Source organism: Halichoerus grypus, chromosome 4 (assembly GCF_964656455.1).
Source record: "Halichoerus grypus chromosome 4, mHalGry1.hap1.1, whole genome shotgun sequence".
Lineage (NCBI taxonomy): Eukaryota > Metazoa > Chordata > Mammalia > Carnivora > Phocidae > Halichoerus > Halichoerus grypus.
The window spans coordinates 173290966-173314972 of NC_135715.1; the positions used below are offsets into that span (position 1 = coordinate 173290966).

Genomic DNA, 24007 nt, shown 5'->3' on the forward strand with positions numbered 1-24007 from the left:
GTGTTTCCTTCGGTTCCAGCTGGATTGCACTTCCTTGTTGAGTTTGTCCTGGAGTTCCTTGCTCTTATGGGAGATTGGGCTTGACTGATCGGAATCACGAAAGCTCTCTGGACACCAGCCTCACTCACTCCAGCTCTGACCCTGCCTCCAGGGCCCCCTCAAGACCCACCGCCCTCTGCCTGCCCTCTCCTCAGGCCCCTGGAGTGCCCCCTGGCCTCCCCACACCTGCTCCCCAGACTGCGGCCCCACTGGGCCCCGCCCCTTCCCAGGCCCACCTCCCCATCTCTGTGCATGGTCACGGCCTCCCTTTCAGGTGTCTCCTCTCACACTGTCGTGACCCTCATGACAAGCTCCCGGCTCCCGCCCTGGGGGCTCCGCGGTTCATGAGGCCGTAAGTGACTCAAGATGTGCAGGATGGTGTAAGCACAGTGGTGATCGGACAGAGGGCCTGAGGGATGGCTGGCCGCCCGAGCAGGGCCTTCTTCAGGGCCCGGGGTGCCCCCGGCCTCCTCTTCCGAGGAGGGGGCATTGGCCTGGGTGGCTGAGGAGGTCCGGGGGTTTGTCCTGCCTCCCGACTTTTGATCCTCCAGGTCTTTCGTCTTGTCATAGTTCAGCACTTTCCACTGCTGGTTGACAGCCTGCCAGCGTTTAAAGATGCGGTACACGGAGGGTCCCTCGTGCACGATGAGACCTGTGGCGCCAGGGAGAGAGGAAAGCAAAGGCCGAGTAAGAGACCTGAGGTCACTGCCGGAAAAACTGTCTCCCTGCGCGTATCCACCGAGAGAGAAGTTGGAGCCAACTGGATTTGTATGGGTTTCATTTGTTCTTTTCAAACCTCCCTTTCAGCTCTGAGCCACAGGGCTACCATCCCTGTATTCCTAGGCTCGATGTGTCCTCAGAAGGGGAAGGTGGAGGCTGCCATACCTAGTTCATGAAATGGTCGCGTGCCTACGGGCAACGCTTTTGCCTACCTCTCCTCCACCCCTCCCACTTCTTGGCTTGACAAAACCCCAAATCATCATCCACTGAGGCATGATAGAAGTGTATTTTCCTCCCTCTACCACGTAGCCGTGGCACCTGGCACTTGGCAGATGTTGAACGAACCGTGTGCTCTCAAAGGCACCATGAACAGGACGATGGGCATTCCGTACCTGCCGAATGAAGTCTGGAATTCCACTGGTTAACTCTCTGCTACTTAACAAATAGCCCAGTGCTACTGAACTACACCCCTGGGAGAGAGGACTTGGACCCAGCTATACTGGCCAGAAGCAGTGTAGAGCCAGAAAGAAGCCACGCCACACAACCAGGCAGATCAAATGGATTATGTGCCTACTCTGTTCCAGGCACTGGGGCTGGTGCAGTGAGCAGGACACCAGAGTCCTGCCTTCCCAGAGCTGATATTCTAGTGGAGAGACACGCGGTGGACACATAACCAAACCCATGAGACTATGTCAGGTGCTGGCAAATGCTACAAGGAAGATAAAATAGGGTTAAATAGACACTGGCTGCAGACACTGAGGGTCCTGCTTTATCGAGAGGGAGGCGGGAAAGGCCTTTTGGGGGGAGGTGATATTTACGTTGACATGTAAATGATGAGGAGGGGACCATGCAAAGATCTGCAGAGGGGCATGTTAGTGATAGGAACTGCAAGTGTGAAGACCAGCAGGTGGGAACGGAATGCACATGGGTCAGGAAGGAAGGTCAGTGTGGCCAGGGTGCAGTGATGGGTGGGAAGTACAAAGAGAGATAAGGTAGGGCAGAGGTCAATATGATAAGGCCTTATAGGCCAAGGCAAGGGATTTTTATTTTATCCTAATTATAATGGGAAGCCCCTGAAGGGTTTTAATGGGAGGGTCGGGGTGATGTGATCTGGTTTACCCTTCAGAAAGTTCATTCTCGATCCTGTGGAACTGGATGAGGGAAACGAATAGGAGCAGGAGACCAAGCAGGAAGTGATATAGTGATTCAAGCAGGAAGGGCTGTAGTGATTCAAGCAGGAAGGGCTGTAGTGATTCAAGCAGGAAGGGAGGGTGGCCTAGACTAGGGTTATAGCAGTGGATTCCGTGAGAACTTGTGTGGTCAGGGTTTATGTAGAGGTAGCTCACAGGCTTGCTGACAGGTAAGATGTGAGTCAAGAGGAAAATCTGGACAACTCAGGAGCTTCTCGTGGCGGTGCCATTTACTAATATGTGGACGGCAGGAGGGTAGGGGGTATGAATTTGTGTGGCTGTGGTCATGACTATATCAGTTTCCTATTGCTGCTGTAACAAATGACCACACAGTGGCTTAAAATAACACACATGTATTCTCTTACAGTTCTGGAGACAGAAGTCTAAAGTGAAGGTGTCAGAGGACTGGTTCTTTCTGGTGGCTTTGAGAGGAGGATTCATGAATCTCCTTGCCTTTAAGCTTCTAGAAGTCGCCTGCATTACCTGTCTCTTCCCTACATCGCTCCACCTCTTTGTTCCAATGTCATATCTCCTACTCTTCTGTCAATGTCTCTCTCTGACTCGCTCTTATAAGAACACTTGTGATTGCACTGGGTCTGCCCAAATAATCCAGGATTCTCTCCCTATGTCACGATTCTTAAATTACTCACATCTGCAAGTCCCTTTTGCCATATAAGGTAAGATTAACAGTCTCCAGGGATTAGGACCTGGATGTCTTTGGGGGCCATTATTCAGCCTACCACAGTGATTAATAGTTATATTTTGGTTATGGTAATTTAAGATGTCTGATAGAAATCTCACTGGAAGGTCCAGGTGGGCAGTTGGACATATGAGTCTGAGGTTAGGGGAGGTCTGGCCAGGAGGTATAAGTCATCAGTGTAGAGGTAGAATCTGAAGCCTTAGGAATGGCCCAGATCTCCTGGGGAGAGAAGGTAGACAGATAAGAGAAGGGGGCCAATGACAGATTCCTGGGCCTTCTCATGTATAGAGGTTTGGTGGAGGTAGAGCCGGCAAAGGAGGCTCTAAAGGAGCAATAAATGGTATAGAAGCAAGACCAGCAAGTGTGTAGACCCAGAAGTCTAGAGAAGAATGTGTTTCAAGAAAGACAGTGTGCTAACTCTCAAATTCCATTGAGAGGGCAGCTCAGGTGGAATGAGGAGTGCCATTGGCTTAGTAGGCACAGGTGGAGGGAGGATGATAGATGTGAAAATCAGGTAGTTCTCATCCAAGTGCCTCTGTCTCTTCTATGTCATCAGCTAAGATGGAAGGGATACAGGAGGAAGTGTTGAAGATTTGTGGAGAGAAGAAAAAGTGGGAAATGATTATCTTGGAAAATGGGAGACTGAATTTACAAAGGAGATGTAAAAGAATTGTCTGACAGTGTTGAGTGTCCATTTGAGATTTGTGGCCACAAATTTGAAATGAGTTGTGTGGCTTTTCTCCATACCTTCAACTGCCTTCTAGGTGCACCTATGGAGTATGAAAGTTGCGTTTAATCAGTATGGACTTTTCTCAGGCAAGCGAGACATAAGAGAGGACAATGAGAATTATGGATGTTTGCAAGGGAGTAGTTATCACACTGGCCCATGGAGTCTAGGCTGGGGAGAAGGAAAGTGATACACAAAAGGGATAAGGAAAAATGGAAAGTGATAGGGTCAATGCCAAGAGGTCTCTTTGAAGTTACAGAATTGCTAGAGTCAGTGATCTACAAGGATGGTGAGGGGGAGTGATGCTCAGAGAGTAGGATGTTTAAATCCAGACTTTGGAAGTGGTGTGGTTCTTGGTGATGATGAGGTCTAGGGAATGTCCTCTTGGGCAAGGGCTGAGGTGGGCTAAAGGAAAAGGCCTGTGGAGTATTGAGGTAGCCAAGGAGTTGGACAGATTATCTGCATCAGCCATCCTCAATGCTATCAGGCCAAATGCTCCCTTTTAAAACAAATATAGTTTAATATCCCCTTTCTTACTTATTCTGAAGTGAAATTCACAAGATGAAATAAGCTACCGTGATTTCTTTTTTAAAAAAAAATGCCCTAAACAGATAATGTTAAAAAAAAAAACAGGAGAAGTCATTTATAACCAGGCAATATAAATTTCAAAACAAATTCTGGGGCACAACTATATTAGAAAACAAACAAAAAAACCTCAAAGATTTGCAAAATGCCCCTAGGAGATGGTGCCACCTCTTCTGAGAGCCACTGATCACAGAGATGCTAAAGACAGGAATGGTGGGAGGGAGTGTATGAACCAGGGGCCCCTAGGAATGTGAGGAGTGAGTAGGCAGTCAGCAGCCAATAGCATAAAGAAGGGGAAAGGAGAGGTCAAATACGATGACATACACTGCCAGGGGCTGGGGCTTCTGAAGGATAAGGAAGAGAGGCGGTTTAGAAGGGGTAATGGGGAGCAAAGAGGATGTGGACCTTACCTCCAGGCCCTGTAGAATACAGTATATGGGAGAAAAAGCAGCTACCACTTGAGACAGCAAGAAACAGTGTCCTCAGAAGATAGCTGTTTCAATGAAAGGAACACTCACAGAAGAAGTTGCTAGTGATGGACCATGAGGTCCAGAGGAAGGGCTGGGAAGATGGGGCCAGTTAAGGAAAGTGCACAATAAGAAAGTGGTAATTGTCCATATCATGAGGGTGGTCTGGGGGGCTGGGCCCCATGATGGGGAGTGAGAAGACTGGGCATTCACCCTGCAGCAACTGTCAGTGGAGGGGAGGCTGATGGCCTGGCCTGCAGGGCGGGGGTGGGGGGTGGGGGATGAGGAAGAGCTGAGTCACAGGAGCAAATAGCCATGAGTCACTCCAGCCTCCTCAATGTCAAGCAGAGACGGAATGGAAACATCTCAAAGCTTCTCCAACCTTGAACACACTGTGATTCTATGAGACAAGATAGCCACCCACTGGCACTCTTTCCTCTAGCGTGACAACAGTTCCTGAGATTGCCCTCTGGCAACAAGTTTCCAAGCGTTCCTTAGAGAGACAGTCTCCCTGTGGCCCAGTTGTTCCTAATCTCTTGGGTCATGTGCCACTTTGAGGATCTGATGAAGGCTAAGGACCATCTCCCTGGAACAAAAACCACACAGATGAATTTTGGGGTTCATCAATCTCCTGAAGACCACCAATGGACCCCTTCATATGGCCTGCCTGACCCTGAACAAGGAGACCTCTCTGCCCCCTGTCTCATCACCCTGCCCCAGTCACTTCCTTCAACCCTGTGAATACGTGTCCTGTGTTCATTATTTCCACAAGCCTATCTGAACATTGCAATGCTCTTTTCCCTGGACTGTTAGCCCCTTGAGGACAGAGGCCAGGAATGGTTGAGGGTTGGGCAGCCAACACAGTAGCTGGAGCTTAACGAAGCCTTGGTGATGATGGAGGAAATGGGGGCCTCGGGGAGAGAGAAGCAGAATCTTTTAAAGCCCCAAACTAACTCTTTCCAATAACAGCCACTACACTTGATTCTTAATTAGCTTCTTGATCAGACAATTTTACCCTGATTGAAGAGGGTGGCTTAAAATTTTGGTCTGAACGCTGCCTTCTAATTATCTAACTGTCTAGTGTTCAGGAAGTAATTAAACCACTTTAATGGATAGATGGCTGAAGGGGGGAAGGTGCACCTGTTTTTGAAGATAATGCTTGTTGGGCAAAAATGGGAAAAGCACGAACTACCTCATTCGCATCCACTTCCCTTAGCTCTCCCTCTGCTTCCTGTTCTACAAATTACTTATTGATTCCTTGGATGGCAGAATAAAGACAAAACAAACAAAACAAAAACGGAGGAAGGTGGGTAGGGCTCATCTGATTGGGACAGGTGAAAATGGGGAAGTTGAAGAGATGGGAGAGAAGGAAGATGGGTTGGAAATGGTGGTGGATGGAGATAGAGGATGAAATTAGAATAGGAAGAAGGAAAGCTATTGGTGAAGGGAGGCAGAGAAGCAATAGAAGAAGATGGACCATTAGAATGCATGGCAGTACCAAAAATTCAGTATGTTTTGATTGGGTCCTTCTCTGGTATTTTCTGTTTCATTTAACAGTGACCTCATAACCACCTACAAGGTGCCCAACCCTGGACTGTATTTGTGGGAAATCCAGTTCCAGAAGAATTGCCACCTTCATCTCCCTGACATCTCTCCACCTTTGGGGGCAACTCTTCCTCACATCGCTGGAGGCTCCATAACTCTCAGAACACTTTGCTTGCCATCATATCTCTTCCCACCGGCCTCCCGCTGAAGTGGCCCTTTGGTTAGCCCACAAGGAGGGAGAGAAGGTGGCCACTGTGAGTGGGTGATCCTGTCTGCTTGGCTCCTCCTGCCCCTAACTCACCACTGACCCAGGGCTGTCAGGGAGTCCTCAATCCTTGGTTGGGATCAGCATCCCAATCCTGCCCTGCTGAATTCTGCCCATTGGCTCTTGCTGTGTCCAAAGCAGTGAGATACAATTTAATTCTATTTAGGTAATATTTCCTGAGTACCTATTATTTGCTTTTCTGAACACCTGTGATGGAACAAAAAAAAACTGGTTCTTATCACATATGGAGTTAATAGGCCAAGGCTAACTGAGAAGTCTGCAGAGAAGCTTCTGGTCCCCTCAGCAATGCCCAAATCTTCCTTCCCAACCCTCATCTCCTGCAGGTATCCTGATTTAAGTGGCAAAAAAGTTACAGACAAGTCTACAACAGTGCTTCTTAAACTTTAGCATGCATCAGAATCAGCCAAGGAGCTTATTAAAACATGGATTCCGGGGCTCTACCTCCAGAGAGTCTGAATCAGTAGGTCTTGGATGAGGCCTAAGGATTTGCATTCCTAAGCTGATGCTGCCTGTGTGCGGACCACACTTGAGTAGCACTGCCTAGAACATGGTCCTTATTCTGGCCTACTGCTTCATGGAAGGCTCTAACTTTTGGTCAAATAAAGAGTTAAAGGTAATTTTTTAAAAGTTTTATTTATTTGAGAGAGAGAGAGAGTACAAGCGGAGGGGAGGGGCAAAGGGGGAAAGAGAGAAAGAATCCCAAGCAGACTCCCCACTGAACATGGAGCCCGATGCGGGGCTCGATCTCACCATCTTGAGATCATGACCTGAGCCGAAACCAAGAGTCAGATGCTCAACCCACTGAGCCACCCAGATGCCCCAAGAGCTGTAGGTAATTTTTAAAAATACTCTAGTTCCAGATGGGACAGACATGGAAATGTGAGGCAACCAAAGAAATGGATACTTCCCTTCTAGACCCAGAGGACTTTGGGTCCCACAGTTCAGAGGCACCTCGCCAATGAACACGCACTGGACATTCAGAGTGTCTGCCACTTACTCGCCCTATGGATTTAGGCAAGTTATTTCCTCTTCCCAAGCCTCAGGTTCTTCTTCAGTAAACTGGGACTGATACCTCCTTGCTTATAGGTTGTTAGGAGATTAAAGGAGGTAATGAGTCCTGTGTGCTCCTGCTTGGTGCTGTGCCCAGCACACATTTAACATGCAAAGCCACATGATATTGATTATTGTGGGGGTGGGGGTAGAAGTTACAGGACAGAAAAAGCCCACTCATATCTTTTCCTCCTCCTTTATCTCCAACTCCCTTCCCAAGCGCAAGCACCTGCTCTTCCGACTCCTAAATGCCCTTCCCAATCCTCAGTCTGAGTCACTGTTTACAGATGAGTAAGATGCTGGAGCTGAGAGGAGCTCTAGGGGCCAGCTGATTCTGTAGATGTGGTGACCAGCCTCCACTCCCGTCTCCTCTCCCACCACCAAGAGCCTTCAGCAGTGCCGAGGGAGTGATGCTCCCCACCTGCAGAGTCACCTGCTGTCAGATGGCTGTGGGGCAAGACTTCACCCTGCAGCCCCACCACTGCCAAGCTCAGCTTCCCGATGCTATCCCCTCGAGGGCCCAGCCCTGTCAGAACCTGCACTGAAGAACTTATCCGGCAATCGTGGGAAAGAAATCAATCTAACCAGTGTCCAGGGAGGGGCTGTCCTCTTGGAGGCGACTTTTATTGGAATTCCCTTCCCAGCAGAGTCCTTGCTGGACTGGTTGACCTTGGTCAAGCTGTCCAGGATGTCTCTAAACACATCAGAGCCAGAATCATCCCAGCCCCTCTGCCCACTCAAGGCATTGCAGAGACCTTTGAGAAGACCTTAGCTAGAAAATCATTAAGAGTGCTGAGACTCCTTGAAATGAATGAATGAGCTTAACTCAGTAGGACTGGGTAGGGAAGAGAAATATTCCTGGAGCCCCAAATATCCCTGCATTGGTACAAGTGAGGGGTTCATTCCTGGAAGTGTGTGCATGAAGCTATGTCCCAAGATACTGTGGGTTTTTTCCGTGGCGGTTCTCTAAAAGCTCAGAGCTATCACTATCTGGAAAGACACAGACAGAATTGCATTTCTCAGCCATTCTGGGCGATGGTGGTGCAGGTCATGGTAATGAAGGTGATGGTGATGACAGTACTTAGGGAATGCTTCCTATGTTCTGTCACTCTAAAAGGGCTTTGCAAATATAGTCTACATCTCACGGAAATCCCATGAGGTAGGTGGTATTGTCTCCACCTGACAAAGAAGAAACTGAGCTCAGAGAGGCTTAGTGTCTTGCCCAAAGACACACAGCTTGTACAGGTAGTGGGACATAAACTTAGGTTCATCTGAAACGGAATGGTGCCATGTGTCTGGGCTCCTTCCTCCTCCATGCTGCAGGTCGTGGGCTCCTCCAGAGAAAGCAGCTATGGAGGAGATAATTTTTTTATAGTCTGTATATACAATTTCTATTTCAATTCACAATAAGATGTCTTTTGTGCTATGCATTTAAAAAATGTGTTACAGCATTATAACCAAGTGGTTAAGGATGTGGGCTTTGAAATCAGATGAAACTGGGTTCTAGTTGTATGATGTTGGGTGATTTACCTCTTAGTCTTAATTTTTTTATTAAGGAAAATGAGCATTTTAATAGTAACTACATCGTGAGGTTGTAGGGAGTAAATAAGATAATGCACATAAAGCACTTTTTAACAGTGTTTGGTGTATAGCGAATAGTAAATTTTAGTTATTATTTTATTATCATCATTATGAAATAAGTTTCACATGATTTCATCTTAAAGGAGTTATGTTAAAGTTACAAAAGTAGTTTCTTTAAGCAAATGTGCCAGAATTCTATATCTAAAAAGAGTTTAAAATCCCAGGATTTTAAAAGACTATCCTTGGGGGGTGCCTGGGTGGCTCAGTTGGTTAAGAGTCTGCCTTCAGCTCAGGTCATGATCCCAGGGTCCTGAGATGGAGCCCCGCATCGGGTTCCCTGTTCAGAGGGGAAGCCTGCTTCTCCCTCTCCTGCTCCCCCTGCTTATGCCCTCTCCCTCTCTGTGTCAAATAAATAAATAAAATCTTAAAAAAAAGAAAAGACTACCCTTGGGAACTGGCGTAATCTTTCTTAGGCTGTCCTAGTGCAGAGCATTTCTGGAAATTTCTCAATGACAGCCTTTGACGGACATGACTGACCGTCCACCAAAACCCCACTCTTCTCTTCCTTGGTACAGAGTTACCACTGAGAAGGAATGACATTTCACCACTTTGCACCCACGGGGAGCTGGGTGACCAGGACTGCATGTGAGCATTAGTCAGGCCGAGGTTTAAGAATGGGTATTGAGGGGGAGAGTACGTGGTTTGTGTGTGTGTGTGTGTGCTTTATCCATGCTTGCTCTTATTTTCTATTAGCTGGAAATAAAAGATTCAAAAGCCTAGGGGACTGTGGTCACAAAATGGAAGGAGCATGGGTCCCTGAGTCTCTGTGTGGAGGAGAACCTCCCCACTGATCAGGAGCTTCTACTGCATTAAACCACTGAAATTATATATATATATATATATGTATATATATATATACACACATTCCATTGAACCAAAAACTGCTTTTCTCTTGTGGCCCCTACCCTAGCACTACAGGTATTTTAGTTAGGGTATTTGGTTAGACTAACTCCAGCAGATGCATATATATATATACGCATGTTTCATGTTTTCCCCCAAAATATATTACTTGGCTCAAGCAGCCACCTTATTTACTAGATTGGGGTTTTTTTCTAGCTATAGACCCACTGTCAATGGACAGACATGCGACTCCTGAAGCTATTCCCAAGACTGTGCTGTAGGCACTGAAGATGGTTCCCAAGAGGTGTTCCTAAACTATTTGAGCCCCGTCCACACACTGGAAGAAATGAAGTGCCTCCCAAGGGGTCTCCTTTGAGGGGGACAGTGCTCACTTGGCGTGTCTGCTTCTAAATCAGTCACCTGCACTTACCGAGCAGCTAGCATTTAGAGGTGGAGAGAGGGGACCTTGCATAGGAAGCCCTTGTTGGTCGGGGGAGGCAGGGGGTGGGTGGAATATGAGTTAACAGTTAATCTGGAGAGTTGGATAAGCCATATGCATTTAATGGAACACAGACTGAACATCATCCTCCCCATTTACATGGCTGACGCTTATCAGTTGTTTGGTCTAGCCAACATGATTGGGAATCCCCCCACCGTCACAGTGGTCAACCTCTGAGAATTATGACATCTTCTTGCAATGGAAGTGACTTCAAAATTCTAAAATGTCAGACCTAGAAGTACCTTGCAAGTTATCAGGTTCAACCGTCTCATGTTATAGAGGACTTAACTGAACTATAAAAAGAAGTAACTTGCCCAAGGTCACAGAAGTGGTGGCAAATCTAGTCTTCAGACCTAGATTTTCTACTTCCTAGTCTCTTCTGGGGTACCAGGCTGCCTTCCCCATATTTTCAGTTTATTAATCAGGGAATTAAAAGGTTTGACAGATGGGGTCATTTCTCGCCCAAGGGAAGGAAGAAAGGAAGGAATCTTTGTGCCAGGTAAGTGTTTTTTAGTTAATGTGAATTAAAATTAAGTTTGAAAAATCATGTTTTTGTAGTCCTGCTGCTCCTACCCTTTGCCCACTTACTATAAATTGGAATTTGAATTCCTTTATCTCAGACGGCAGGCACCAGGTATCTCTAAATTATAGGAAAGAACCTCAATGAATAGCAGACAGAGGAAGCTTTAACAAAAGATTTTCTATAATTTTGTAAATTACCATATTCCACTGTTTTAAAGATTTGGAACAATCTCGGAAATGCTCTCCTTCCTTTCCCTGACCACATCCCACTCACAAGTAAAAAAACAAACGTGATAACGATGAGGTCCTCATTTTTTTGCAGATTTGACTTTTTGGTGGCCAATCTCTTGAGTCTGTGGAGTGAAAAAATAATGTTTTTGGTGCCAAAGGCCTTAATTAATTTGCTCTTGTTAAATCCTAATAACTTGACCCACTAGAGCAGAGACTGTCCCATTTGTTTGCTGGGAGGCTCTGTCAGCTTTTCTGCTTGGGCAGCCACCGTCATCAGAAATGACAGAAGAGGAGGCAGGTGGTGGGAGGACATTCAATGTAATCAGATCTTCTCATTGAGGGGACATGTGTGAGGGAACTAAAAACCTTCAAGAAGAGGCACTGCTCCATATAACAGCAGACTCTCAATTATGTGAGGACACGGAGTCAGGCTTCCTAGGCTGTGACTAGCTTCTGGTTTTAACAGTTTCTGCAAACCTTTATTGGGTGCCCACTCCAAGGGGAATCTACCCGGATCAAGTGTCTCCCAGCCTGGTCACTGATTTTATGAATGCCTGCTCCTTTCCACATGCCATCGTATTTAATCCTCTCAACAATGCTCTGAAAATGGTATTATTATCCCATTTCACAGATGAGAAAAGGGAAGCAGAGAGTGGTTATGCAAATCACGGAAGGTCTCAAGGTTAGTAAGAAACTGAGCAACATGTGATCCAGGTGGCACACTCCTGCCACTCCAGAAACCCACCATCCTGGGTTTTGTGACCCATTCCCTCTTGTTTTTCTCATTCTCTGTCTTCATCCATCTTTTAAGCCTATAATGGTCCCCAGGTCTCCATGCTTAGCCACCTACTCTTTGAATGCTCCTTCTAAGTTGTCTTGCCAAAACCACAGCTTTACCCCCTCTTATTGTTGACCCCCAAACCCGTGTTCAAGTTTTATCCAACCGCCTACAGAAACCTTTCCTTACCTCCCTCCCCCACTTCTCATTAGTCACCGATCCTCATCAGAACTGGTCCAATGCCCTCAAATCTTCCTCTACGAACAGGAGGCCACCAAAGGCCCTTTCTTTCTTTCTACCCCTGCAGAGACTCTTTCCTGGCAATGCCTTCCCCTCTTTGCAGCCCATAATGTACTCCATGCGTCTTGCTTCTCTTCTACTGCAAACTCTTCGCTTAGGAGCTGCCTCTTACCTCACTGCCTGGATTTTAGGCTTGTGATGGGCCTTTTGTTTGGTGCTTTTGCCAAAGACTTACCTTTGGTTCCTCTTTGCTTCTCCCATTGCCAACCCCATTCTCATGCTCAGCTGTATCCCCACGCAAGCCAGACCCTGGGATTCCTACTTGCTTCAAAGAAGTTCATATAGTCCTATCTTATCCACATCCTAAGTGCTTCTCAAGGTCATCCCATACACGTCTTCCCCACTGCAGTTTTGCATTTCTTTCCCTTTTGCTCGGACCATTACAAGCATTTTCCAGCTGGCCCCTCGCTGCCTCTAGTCTTTCCAGCTCTGGTCCATCCTCCCTACCATTGCCAGAGTTACCTCTGTAAAGCACACATACATCTGACCACACTTCTTTCTGGTATAAAATCTTATTAATGCCTCCCTGTCACCAACAGGGTGAAGTCTGAGCTGCTTAGCCCATGATTCATGATACTGTGTGACTTGGCTCCTGCCAATCTCCACATCCCTATGGCCCATCACCCACCTTCCCACTCTGGCTCTTGACACTGAGCCATACACACCTGCTCCGAGTTTCCCAAGTGTCCCTGGTTCTCTCAAGTCTCTGGCCTCTACACATGCTAGTCTCTCTGCCTGGAATGTTCTTTTCCTCTCTTCTGGACAAACTTTGACCTATCTTTTGAAAATGGCTGAAGGATAGGGTTCCTTCCTTCAAAAAGCCTTCCTGGACTCCTCCAAGAGGGAGTTAATTGCCCTCTATTCTGTTCCACATTTCTCTGTATCTTATCCTGGCTGCCACTGTGCTGTGATTTATTTGTAGATTGGGAGCTCCTTGAGGGCAAAGACTGTGTCTCGTTCATTACTTTATTAAAGTTCCCTAGTTTTAGGAACAAAACCAGACAGCCAGGAAATGCTACTGAATGAATGGAGATGCTAATCCTGAGCCCCTTCTGACTCATAAATGATAAATGATAAATGATTAACTTGTCTGCCTTCCCAGTGAAATGTAAGATCCTTGAGACCAAGTGATTCTCTTATTGGGAGTGCCCTTTCAATAAATATTTTTTAGTGAATGAATGGATTCCCTAAGTTCATGTTAGCCAGGACATGTAGCTTCCCCTGCCCTAAGTTCCTTCCACCAGAGTGTCTCACAGGGAGACAAACCACCCAAATTTCACCTCAATTTCTATTTTTTTAAAGATTTTATTTATTTATTTATTTATTTGAGAGTGAGAGAGAGCACAGAGGGAGAGGGAGAAACAGACTCCCTGCTGAGCAGGGAGCACAATGCGGGGCTCAATCCCAGGATCCTGGGATCATGACCTGAGCCAAAGGCAGACACTTGACCAACTGAGCCACCCAGGCACCCCTTACCTCAATTTCTTAAGCCTCCCTCTCAGTTGGTGTCAGAATAGCACTGATCAAAAGGGAGGTGCAACAATGGCTAAACTCCAAGACCCTGAATAAAGGACAGGAGCAGCCAGGACTCACTAAATTTCTTATTGCTCAGCCATTACCTTATGGGTCAAGGTATTACTGGACCAATTTCCCTTCAACCTGCCTCCCCATCCAAGCTCTGCGTTTGCAATTTCACAGAGCAATCAGAGATAAAAGAGGCAGTGGAAAGCACCCTGGAATTGGAGTCCAAGGTTTTTGGTCTAATTCTCAGCTCTGCCATTTTTTTAGCTATGTGACCTGGAGCACTATTACTTTAAGCTTTTCCTTATCTGTTAAATATGGATCATAATACTTACCCTGCTCATCTTTTAGGGTTATTGTGCCCTTTCTCAGTTCTTCTGTGCCCTTGCAGGAGTGTTTGGTGGTTTGTTCTGTCCACAGCAACTTAGTTTTGGTTTTCACAGTGGCATGGATTGGTCTAGGAAGTTAGGACTCTACCCAAGAGACGTTTAATCTGTAAGGGCAGCTTGTCTCCCAGAATGTACAACCTTCTGATATAACCAAGTCTAGAGCCCTTGTCCACAACCCTGGACCCATGCTGCATCCAACAGAGAACCCAGACCTTCCTGGCACCCATTTCAGGCAAAATTCTTTGGTGAGAACCAAAGGCCCTTCCCTGGAGGTCAGCCAGGTGGACATAGCTGTGGATGGAGCAGATGTGGCTTCGTGGGCAGCAAGGTGACCATGTCCCATACACTGCATCCTCTTGGCTTCATGGCAGAGAATATCTGCTCAGCTGGTGCTGGCACCCAATGGAGTGTCTCTTTGTGTCCTGCCCACTCTCATGAGTTTTCCCTTAGAGCACTGCTCTGATAAAAGGTAAATCTATTTTTAAGGATTACTTAAAGCTATATATTTCATGTTTACTCAGATTCTTTACTGTCTGAGGCCATTTAACAGTCTTAGGGAATAGACAAATTGTTTTTGGTGTCTGAAAAATAGAGAAAGTCCAAAGACTCATTTTAACAGATGGTCTTATTCCTTTCTTACTCAGCCTTTTGAGCTAACACAAGGCTAGACTCATTTTCCTTCTTCTAGTGATAAATTTCCATCCAGGTACTGAATTTCTCCATCCATCCAAGGAGCTCAAGTCTATGGATATGGATTTTTTCATTTAACATTTTTTTTCAACCAACATTTCTTGAGAATAGTCACCTCTCCCATTATCACTTCTACCTACTTTCTGATAAGGAATCATCTCTTCCTCTGTCCACTCTGTCACATCATTTTCTTCCACTTTCTTAGGACTTCTGGAAGGGAAACTCCCCTTTTCCCATAGGAATCAACTAATTGACTGAGTTTTAAAACTGATGACCACCTCTATAGTAATATAGGTGCCATCCTGTGACTCTCATCCATGTTGTTCATTTTCATGCAGTAAGAAGACAACATTATGCTTCCTTCTGGCTCACCTAGCCAGGTCTCTTTCTATGTTCTAGCTCCTCTGTCTTGCATTGGTTCAGTGAAACAGGTTTGTGTGGCCAGAGTCAAGATTCATGGATAGAGGCAGGAGGTGGTAGGATAGAGGTGAGCAAGCATACTTGCTCCTTCTCTCAAAACAAACTAGACCCTGGGTTGCCATTCTGGCTTGTTTCCCTGGAATTCTGATGAAGGTGGAGTGTCAGCCGTGTTACAACATTCCCTAGGGTGGAGGTAACCCCTGACTGGTGGCTGCTTTACTATCAATGCCTGGTGGGAGGCTGTAGTTTGGGCGTCCCTGAGTACAGGGACACTTGTAACTACATATGACTTTTGTGGGGAAACTATGTCAAGGTGGATCCTGTATGCACTATTGTGGGTCTCATCTCTTTCTTCATGAGCTATCAGCTGGGGGCTGAGAGACTAGCCCTGGACTAGGTTATGGAGTACAGCAAGGACTCACCTGCAGAAGTAATCTGGACTTGCCTTATGGAGGTTGTGGTTCCTGTCCTAAATTCCTCTAAGTGAATCTAGTGCTAAGTGTACTCTCTGGTAGTTCTGTGAGTCTAAGTGTCTAATTGAGCCTAAAAATAAATACACTGCTGGTACATTCCAGGCTCCACCTGACTGTCCTACCAGGGAGTCCCTAAGAGGCTGATACTTTATAACCACTTATACAGTACTGAGTGTTTTTCCTCAACTGACCAGAACACTGCAGAAGAGAAGTAAATGACTGATACCTGAACTTCACCATTGAAACCACCATCATCACTACTGATTATCATCACCAATATCAAAATCATCAATGCAACCATCACAAGAATCTGTTTGTGCATTTCAACTACTGTCCATCATCTTCCACTCTCTTTAGATCACATATTACTCTCTTTTTGATTCTGTCTCCTAGAATATTCTCTTATGGACAACCTCTCCTAGAAAAACAATGAATTGAGAGTCCTGCTCTGCTGCCTGAGTCAGCCTAGGACAAATCCTTCAGTATCAGTTTCCCCATCTGAAAAATGGGAAGAAAATTATTGCCCCCGGGGAAATGGTCTGACAACTGAATTAGCTCCAGTTATAATCAACAAAATGATAGAGCAGTCTAAACTCTTTAAAGGTGAGCTAGTCTAAATATAAATATATCTGACTACTTTGGGATGGCACTAAAAGCACTTGGTCCCTAGGCAGCCCCCTCCTGTCCAATGGCTATCTCCAGGCAGTCACTGACTTGTCAGAGCAGAATGGACAGATCATGGTGTGGCTTTGCATCCTGGGAAATTATGTTTTCTTAAAAGCTTGGAAGGAAGGAAAGCAATATGAAAACTCTCAATATCTAGCTCACTGTGTTTCTTCCAGAAATTGGGTGACTGAGTGCCATATATATATGAAGAGAAAGAAGAGAAAGAATTTGAGAGATAGAATTGGGTTGGAGGGAGGCAGATGGAGAGGAGCCAAGAAAGAGACAGAGGATGAGATGGTTCTGTGGAGTCCTGCTCAGAGGGAGACACTATGAGCAGGAGGGACCAGGGTGCCAGGAGGCACAAGCAGAGGTGCTGGGTGGCTCAGAGCCACAGGGAGCAGGTCTGTTGGTGAGGGCTCTTCCTATAAGTGGGCCCAGGTGCACTCAAAGTTGCAGATGGCATCTACAGATGTTCCATAAGGGACACAGAAGACTCCTGCTTTCTGACGCAAGAAGAGAATGGAAAGAGCACTGGACTGCCAATCAGGAGATCTTGCTTCTAATCCCAGCTGAGCAATACTGAGCAGATCACTTCCCTTCTCTGAGCCTTAGTTCTCTCAACTTCAAAACAAGAATCATACAGGTTGATCCCATGATCTCTTCTATGTTTCCTTCTCTCAGTCTTCAAATCTATGAAGCCCTGAATGGCAGGTGGTATTTATGCTCCTCTTTCCCTCCCATGCTCCCTCCAGGGGAGGAGGAGTATGCTTCCCTTGCCCACCCCCACACTGATGTTGGTCTCGTTGATGACTTGCATTGGCCCATGGGCTGTGGACAGAGGGGACAGTATGCCAGTATTGAGAAGAAGCTTTGAGAGGCCTTGCAAATTTCCACCAGTCCTCTTGTGCTCTTGTACCTGCCTAGAAAGGTACACCCCAGAAGTCCCTGCCCCTTTACCTGGGCCCCAGCATGAGAAGCCACTCAGAGCGGGCTGCAACCCAATGCACAGTCAGAAGCCAAACCGAGCCAAGCCCAGCTGAGCCACAGCCATCATGCAGACCCAGCCACAGGAAATAAATGCCTGTCATTGTGAGGCACTGCAATTCTGAAGTTGCCTGTTACTGCAGCCAAAGCTGACTAATACACCACGTGACAGGAAAGCAAGTCTCGTAGAAGGGACCAGTCAAAAGCCTTCCTGAAGGAGAATGAAGGACAGCTGGAGAGGCTCCGCCAGGCCCTCTGCTGCTGCCCCCCTTCATGCCAGAGCTGTACACCTCCATATGGAGACACACCTGGTTTTTGGCAGCCACCACCTGTGCCTCAGCAGGGTAGGAAAGGATTTTGGTAGAGGGGGAACGAAATTAGAATGCTCCAAGTCAAATTCCTCCCCATTCACAGTCCTCTCTTCCACAGTCCTCCAAACCTGGGCAATCTGTCTAGGTGCCATAAAAGGCTGCCTTTAAAAAGGCTCTTGAACTCAGGGCTGAGGCATTGGTTTAGCTAGCAGGGAGAGGCAGCAAGATGCTTAGACAAGTATCAAGTGCCAGCATCACTGGTCTCTGGCTGCCATAATCAGATGCAAGTCTCCAGGCCTCTCTGACTCCTAATATTAAAGAGCCCCAAAGAAATTCACATAGCATCTTCCAGCCAAATTCTAGCTAATAGATGTTTTCCTGCCAAACGGAGCAGTGTAGCCTATTTGATATAATATACAAACTAAAGCCCAGAGAACACAACTGTGGAACTTTAGTGCCATCAGCATCATGGCCTAGGGGGTAACATGAGACTTCCAGGTTAGGATGTATGACCAGTGCTTAACCATGCTTCATGTCACTGAAAGAAAACCGGGATCTTGGTCACTTGAATGACAACTCCAGAGTTGAAAACCATAAGCATTTGTTGGGAAGAACAAAAAGACCCGGCCCTCCACCAATCGACCTAACATAATAGAAAAGGAAGGAACACAGATTTGGGAATGGTGTAAGGGAACAGACAGGAATTAAAGTGGAGGGTTTCCAACTTTTTTTCTAAAACACCAAAGATTTATTTAGAACAGAAATATATGTAAATGGATAAAAGTACCAAAACTCAAGGTGAAGCAAGGGTGAAGATTCAGAGGCTGTCTGCCCTGTGTTCCATTGCCCACTCCCAAAATTGGTTCCTGAAGCTATGTGTGGAACATTGGGACTCCATACAATTTGAAAACCACTAGACTAGAGAAATCTGGGGCACTATAATAGGCTTATGGAAAGCTGAAGAAAAGGGGGGAAGGGCAGGTATCATGATGCTGTTTCTGGGCATTTTGCTGGGAAGGGAATGGAATTAAATGTATAGTCATCCCTTGTCATGGCTTGGCGACCATGGAGTACACAACAGAGAAGAGGGCCTCCACATCCCGTTTGAGGCGGACAGACTGACAAACTGACCTTTCTCAAGTCTTCTTAGAGGCAAGCCTCCTTATCCTTATCTTCAACTGGGCAAGAATAGATTTGTTTGGGAAAGATTTAGATCTTCTTCCTTTGGCCTGCCTCCTCCCCCACCCCATTGACCCCTCAAATCTAAGGTGCTGGCTCCTCCTGAGTTTACAGGTCTCAAGCTTGGTGCTTCGACCTTTCAGAGGGAGGGATCCTGAGAGATCTGTCTAACTCACCAGCACATGGCTCCTCACTTCCCATAGAGACAGGCCCCCAGACCCACCTATGCACACCACATCCATGAATCCGTACATCCCATAGCAGATCTGGAAGAGGAGATCTTGGCGCTGCCATTTTGCTGAGGGACTGAAGGTTGACCAGATAAGCCAAGAGATACTGGCGATGAGGAAGAGGGAACCCAAGATGGCGGCTGCAATCTGAACCTTCTCAATGACTGTCAGAGAGATGGCTTGCCACTGCAAAGAAGACAAGGATAGGTTAGCTGTTGCTTGGATGCCCTTACCCCATTTCCACCCCATTCCCATCCCTCCTCCTTCTGCTGCCCCAACCTCTTACCTGGGGTTTAGGATTTAATGCAAAATTCTTAACTTGGAATACAATGGCTATCGTTACAAGTTTCTGAGTTTTTTTTAAATTTTATTTATTTATTTATTTGACAGAGAGAGACAGCGAGAGCAGAAACACAAGCAGGGGGAGTGGGAGAGGGAGAAGCAGGCTTCCTGCCGAGCAGGGAGCCCGATGAGGGGCTCGATCCCAGGACCCTGGGATCATGACCTGAGCTGAAGGCAGATGCTTAACGACTGAGCCACCTAGGCGCCCCAAGTTTCTGAGTTTCTTGTTGCACTTTTAATATGGAGGAAACTGATACCACACCAAATGGTCAGAAGTTATTGTAGGGAGGGAGTTCTGGGCAGCCATGGCTGGGAAGGAAGGCCTTTATAATTGATTATGATACAGACAGAGAAAGTGAAAGTGCAGAGCCAGTGTAGGTGGTATTCTAGGGCCCAGAATATTCTTTTCAGAGCAATGTTGTTTATTTTCACACTAATAGGGCACAGGCCTTTCTTTTACTTATTTTCTACAACACCTGACATGTCATTTAATATAAATACCAGATATTACCAATTCAACAGACAAGGAGAGGACACAGGATGTGGGGGAGAGATAAGAAAAACAGTATAATTTACTGACTATATATGAGCACTGAGATCTCATTTTTTAACAGAAAAAGCACTACGCTAATAGCAGTATTGAAGGATGGATTGAAGGCTGAGGTGTGGGTGGTTTTCAACTCTGAAATTCTATGATTCTATGACTGGCCTCAGTAGCACAGGCCTAAAGGAGCCTGGAGTTGGATTTTAGTTTGGGATTTATTCATGCTCTCACTCAACAAATATGTACTCTGCTAGGTGCTGGAGATAAAGCAGTAAGCAAAAACATATAAGATTTCTGTCCTCATGGAATTTATAGTCTAGGAAACACAGATGATCAAATAATTTATTTACAACTATAGGTCACCAGGCATAAGCGAAGGAGGTACATAGAACTATGAGAGCCTTTGATAGGTGGATTCGACTTGTCAGAAGAAGCAATGCTTGAGTTGAGTAGGAGTTTAGGCAAAGAAAGGGGGGAAGAGTGCTCTAGGCACAGGAGAAAGCGTGTGCAAAGGTCCTGTGGCAGAAAAAAAAAGTATAGTGAATATGAAAACCTGGAAGACCAGAAAGGGTGGAGCAGAGAGAGCAAAAGGGAGTGTGGGGTGAGACAGCTGGGAAAATAAGAAGAGAAGACCATATGGAATCTTGAAGAATATGCACAGAATTTTGGCTGTGTCCTAAGAGTAAACATGACGCTATGGAACAGTTTTAAGCAGGGAAGTGACAGGATCCCATTTGGGAAGGCAGAGGGCAGGACAATCTTCTGATTGTCGGGATTTGTGTAAAGTCCTATGGAGAACACCCCCAGCAGGATCTCAGCCTGAACTCCCCAGAAAAATCAGACAACTTTCCATCTGCCAATAGTGAGTCCTTCCTCTGCACTAAATTGTCGTGGATGCAAGCACTGAGTCCGGCTCCAGAGGGACTGACCAGCGGCCCCTAAGGAATTGTAACCATTGGAATACGTTTCACTTGCTGTTCTAGATGTAGGACATCAGCCTTTACATTTAATTGTACAGATAGCATCCCATTACAGGTAATTGGGCCTTTAAATTTTCCACTGCTTCCCCCAGCCTGGGGTTACACAAAACAAGGGGATTTTCCAGAAGATGGCCTGATCCTACAGACTCCTCTCAAATATTGCACCACAAATGCTTTCTCCAGAGCCTGCCTCTCCGTCCATGAAGAGGGTTCCTGACTGAGCTTTTTGTTTTGACCACTGAGTCATCAATAACCTTCACTTTCTCCTGCTCCAGACTTCAAAACACCCAAATATAGAGGCACAGAAAGGTCCCCTTAATCCCTAAAGCCACCCTAATCCCTAGTCCCCCAAGTGAGCTGTCGAACCTCAGCAGGGCCCCTGACTACAGTCTGAAGCATGATGGGAAGGAAACAGGGTGGGGTGCTGTAGCCAGACTCTCCTCCTGTCTGTCCCATGTGAGCCTCTACAAAAGGGGCGGGGAACAGAGCTGCAAAGAGCAAGAGAGAATAAGACAGCTCTGAAATCTCAAAGGGAGGCTGGGAAGGGGCGAAGGCTCCAGAGACTCTGCTACTCCCAACATTGGGGCTTCATTCCAAACAAGGTTCCAATCGCAGTATCGTGAGACCCCCTTCCGCCCCCACCCCCGCACCGCAGCACCAAGACTGGGCATTTCCTTCAACCCCGGAAGGGGCACTGAGCAAGGAAGGGGTCAGGACCCCGTTCTGGCCGAGCTCTGCTCCAGCTTGCACGGTGTCAGCTAGTAGAAGTCAGTAAGTCATAAGGACCGTCAGTTTTCCCTTTCATAACAATGGAAATCATTGGCCCTTCCCACTCCCTAGAGTGCCATGAGGGTGGAATGAAAGAACTCTTTGAAGGGGACAGGCAGCATCATTTCCACTTTCCAGTATGTTTGAGTAAAAATACAGTGACGCACGTCCCGGTGGGATATTCCTTTTTCTCCCCCCAGGTGGGACCTTCCCAAACGCACTCAGCAAAGCCGTGGCTGCACACCGCAGGTCGGAAGAGTCAGCCCCCTGTGTGCAAGCCGCCCCGCCAGGGTAACTGTGAGCGAACTGTGCCTCCACTGCTTCATCTGTAGATTGGGAAGAAGAACAGTGCCCACTGCATTGGGTTGTTTTCAGTATTAAATGAGATAATACACGTGAAGACTTAGAGTGGCCCCCAGGAAGCACTAACTAAACGTCATTAATATAACTACAGTTCAGCTGTAGCAGAGAGAGGGTGAGGAGCAGCCAGGGAGCCCCGAGGCCACCCCGAGATTCCTTTCTCCATGGCTCTTCTGCTAGAAACAGAACCTTGCGCGTGTCACTGAGATACCATGCCGGGGCGAGCACTGTTTCTCACAGCTTTGTATGGGGCTGGACCGCGAGGTGAGGGACCTGAGACATGGGAGAGGCCCCCCGCCCCGCTCTGACAGCAGAGGCTTGTCACCCTGCCACCCCACCCGCAGCTCCACTTGCTTGCAGGAGGGCCCGCCTGCTCCGTCCCCGACTGCAGGTGCTTCCGCTGGGCTGTGGGAGCACGAGCTGCTCCCTGGTGGCTGCCTCCCTCTTGGCTGGGCCTGAGAAGCCCAGGACACACAGCTGGGACAATCTGGGCCACAACCACACAATACTGCCACTAGGCCAAACTACTTCCTCCTTCTGGTGCTATCCAGAAAAGTGCAATGCCATTTACTGAGCACACATCATGCGTTTCCAAGAGCAACAGAATCAGAGGGAGTCCCCGGTGCCTAGAAACTCACAGTTAGAGACATGTTAGTCACTTAAATTCATGAATCAGTATTGTCAATACTGCCATTTGCTCACCATACTTAAGAGAGCAGAATAACCTTTTCTTTCTTTCTTTCCTTCTTTTTTTTTTAACTCCCAGAGAAAAAATTATCCCTAAATGGTTTTTCATTTTATGAGTCAAAGTCTGGTGCCTGTTTATGAACCAAGGGGGGATTTGGGGGTGGGCTTGTGGATCTGGACTCTGACCCTTTCCCAAGGCTTGAATGAGAGAAGAAGAGAGTGAATGCACCCCAGAGGGTATGGACTCTGCGGTCTCACGACACCACTATTTTAAGACACTTGAAGATTTGAAATGAATGACTGAAGACGGGACCAGCACAGGGAGAGGCTCCTCTCATTCCGACCCCTTCATAGACATCAGGATGGCTGAGGTGCCTGGGAGTTTTAATGCCTCCTTCCAGAAATGATGCCCCCTGCTGGCCCACAGGCATGTGCTAGCACTCTCACACACACACACACGCACGCACACACTCACATGCGCGTGCACACACACTCTCCTTCCTGGCAGCGCCTCATGTAAAACTCCACAGTGTTTAAACTAAAATGCCTGGACACCACAGCTCCAGGCTTCTGGCTGCCCCTCCACACGAAGCCCCCAGCCCCACAGTCGCACCACACCACCGCCCTTCTGGGACGGCAGAGTCCACTCTTCCCCACGCCACCGCCCCCCCCCCCCCGCCCGGAGAAAGGAGGAGTGAAGCGAGTGTGCCAGGCCACTGGTGTGCTGGCTCATTATTATGTGGCAGCTTCACTGGCTGACCGTGCGTATGTGCAGGTATTTTCAGAAGCAAAGTGCTCTCTATATGTGAGTGCGCCTTGCAGGGAGAGCCATTGGGTTTGAAGGATTTACGAGGTGGAGCAGGGCCTGCCAGCAGCGCTGGGGATGAGGGATGTGTCAGGGCAGGGCGGGAGGGTGGGGGAGGACGGGGGTGCAGCCCTGTCCTAATCCGTGGAATCCATGCGGCAGGCCCCACCCCAGCCCGGCCGCTCTGCCCTTGCCCCTGACGGTAGCCCATTCTCAGTCCCTCCTTTTCCTTTTTCCTTCCCTTCTGTTTCTCACTGCCTCCCTCTCCTGTCTCTTCTCCATTTTTCTGCGGTTCCTAGTCACGAGGAGCGTGGTCCATGGACCAGCAGCAACAGCATCACCCAGAGGTTGTTAGAAATGCAGACTCTCAGGCCCTGCCCCAGACTCCTGAGTCACAGTCTGCATGTTAACAAGATTCCAGGTGAACTGAATGCACCTTAATGTCTGGGATAGGCCGCTGAGTCTCCTCCTCCTTATTTCTTCTTTTCCCGCCCTTAGCTTTCCCTCAGTCTTCCTCCCACACCTCCCACCCTCTTTT

At 47.3% G+C, this 24007-nt stretch overlaps 1 protein-coding gene across 1 annotated transcript in view; it reads right to left on the minus strand.

Annotated features, from left to right (window-relative positions):
• Positions 1-264: 264 nt before the first annotated feature.
• MARCHF4 (membrane associated ring-CH-type finger 4) overlaps positions 265-24007 on the minus strand; it is a 107905-nt gene continuing 84162 nt past the window's right edge. The window contains exons 3-4 of the mRNA XM_036085293.2: positions 18977-19169; positions 265-691 (exon numbers count right to left, since the gene is read on the minus strand). Of these exons, the coding sequence (XP_035941186.1) occupies positions 324-691; positions 18977-19169 (561 nt within the window). The 3' untranslated portion in view covers positions 265-323. The remainder of the gene's footprint in view (positions 692-18976; positions 19170-24007) is intronic.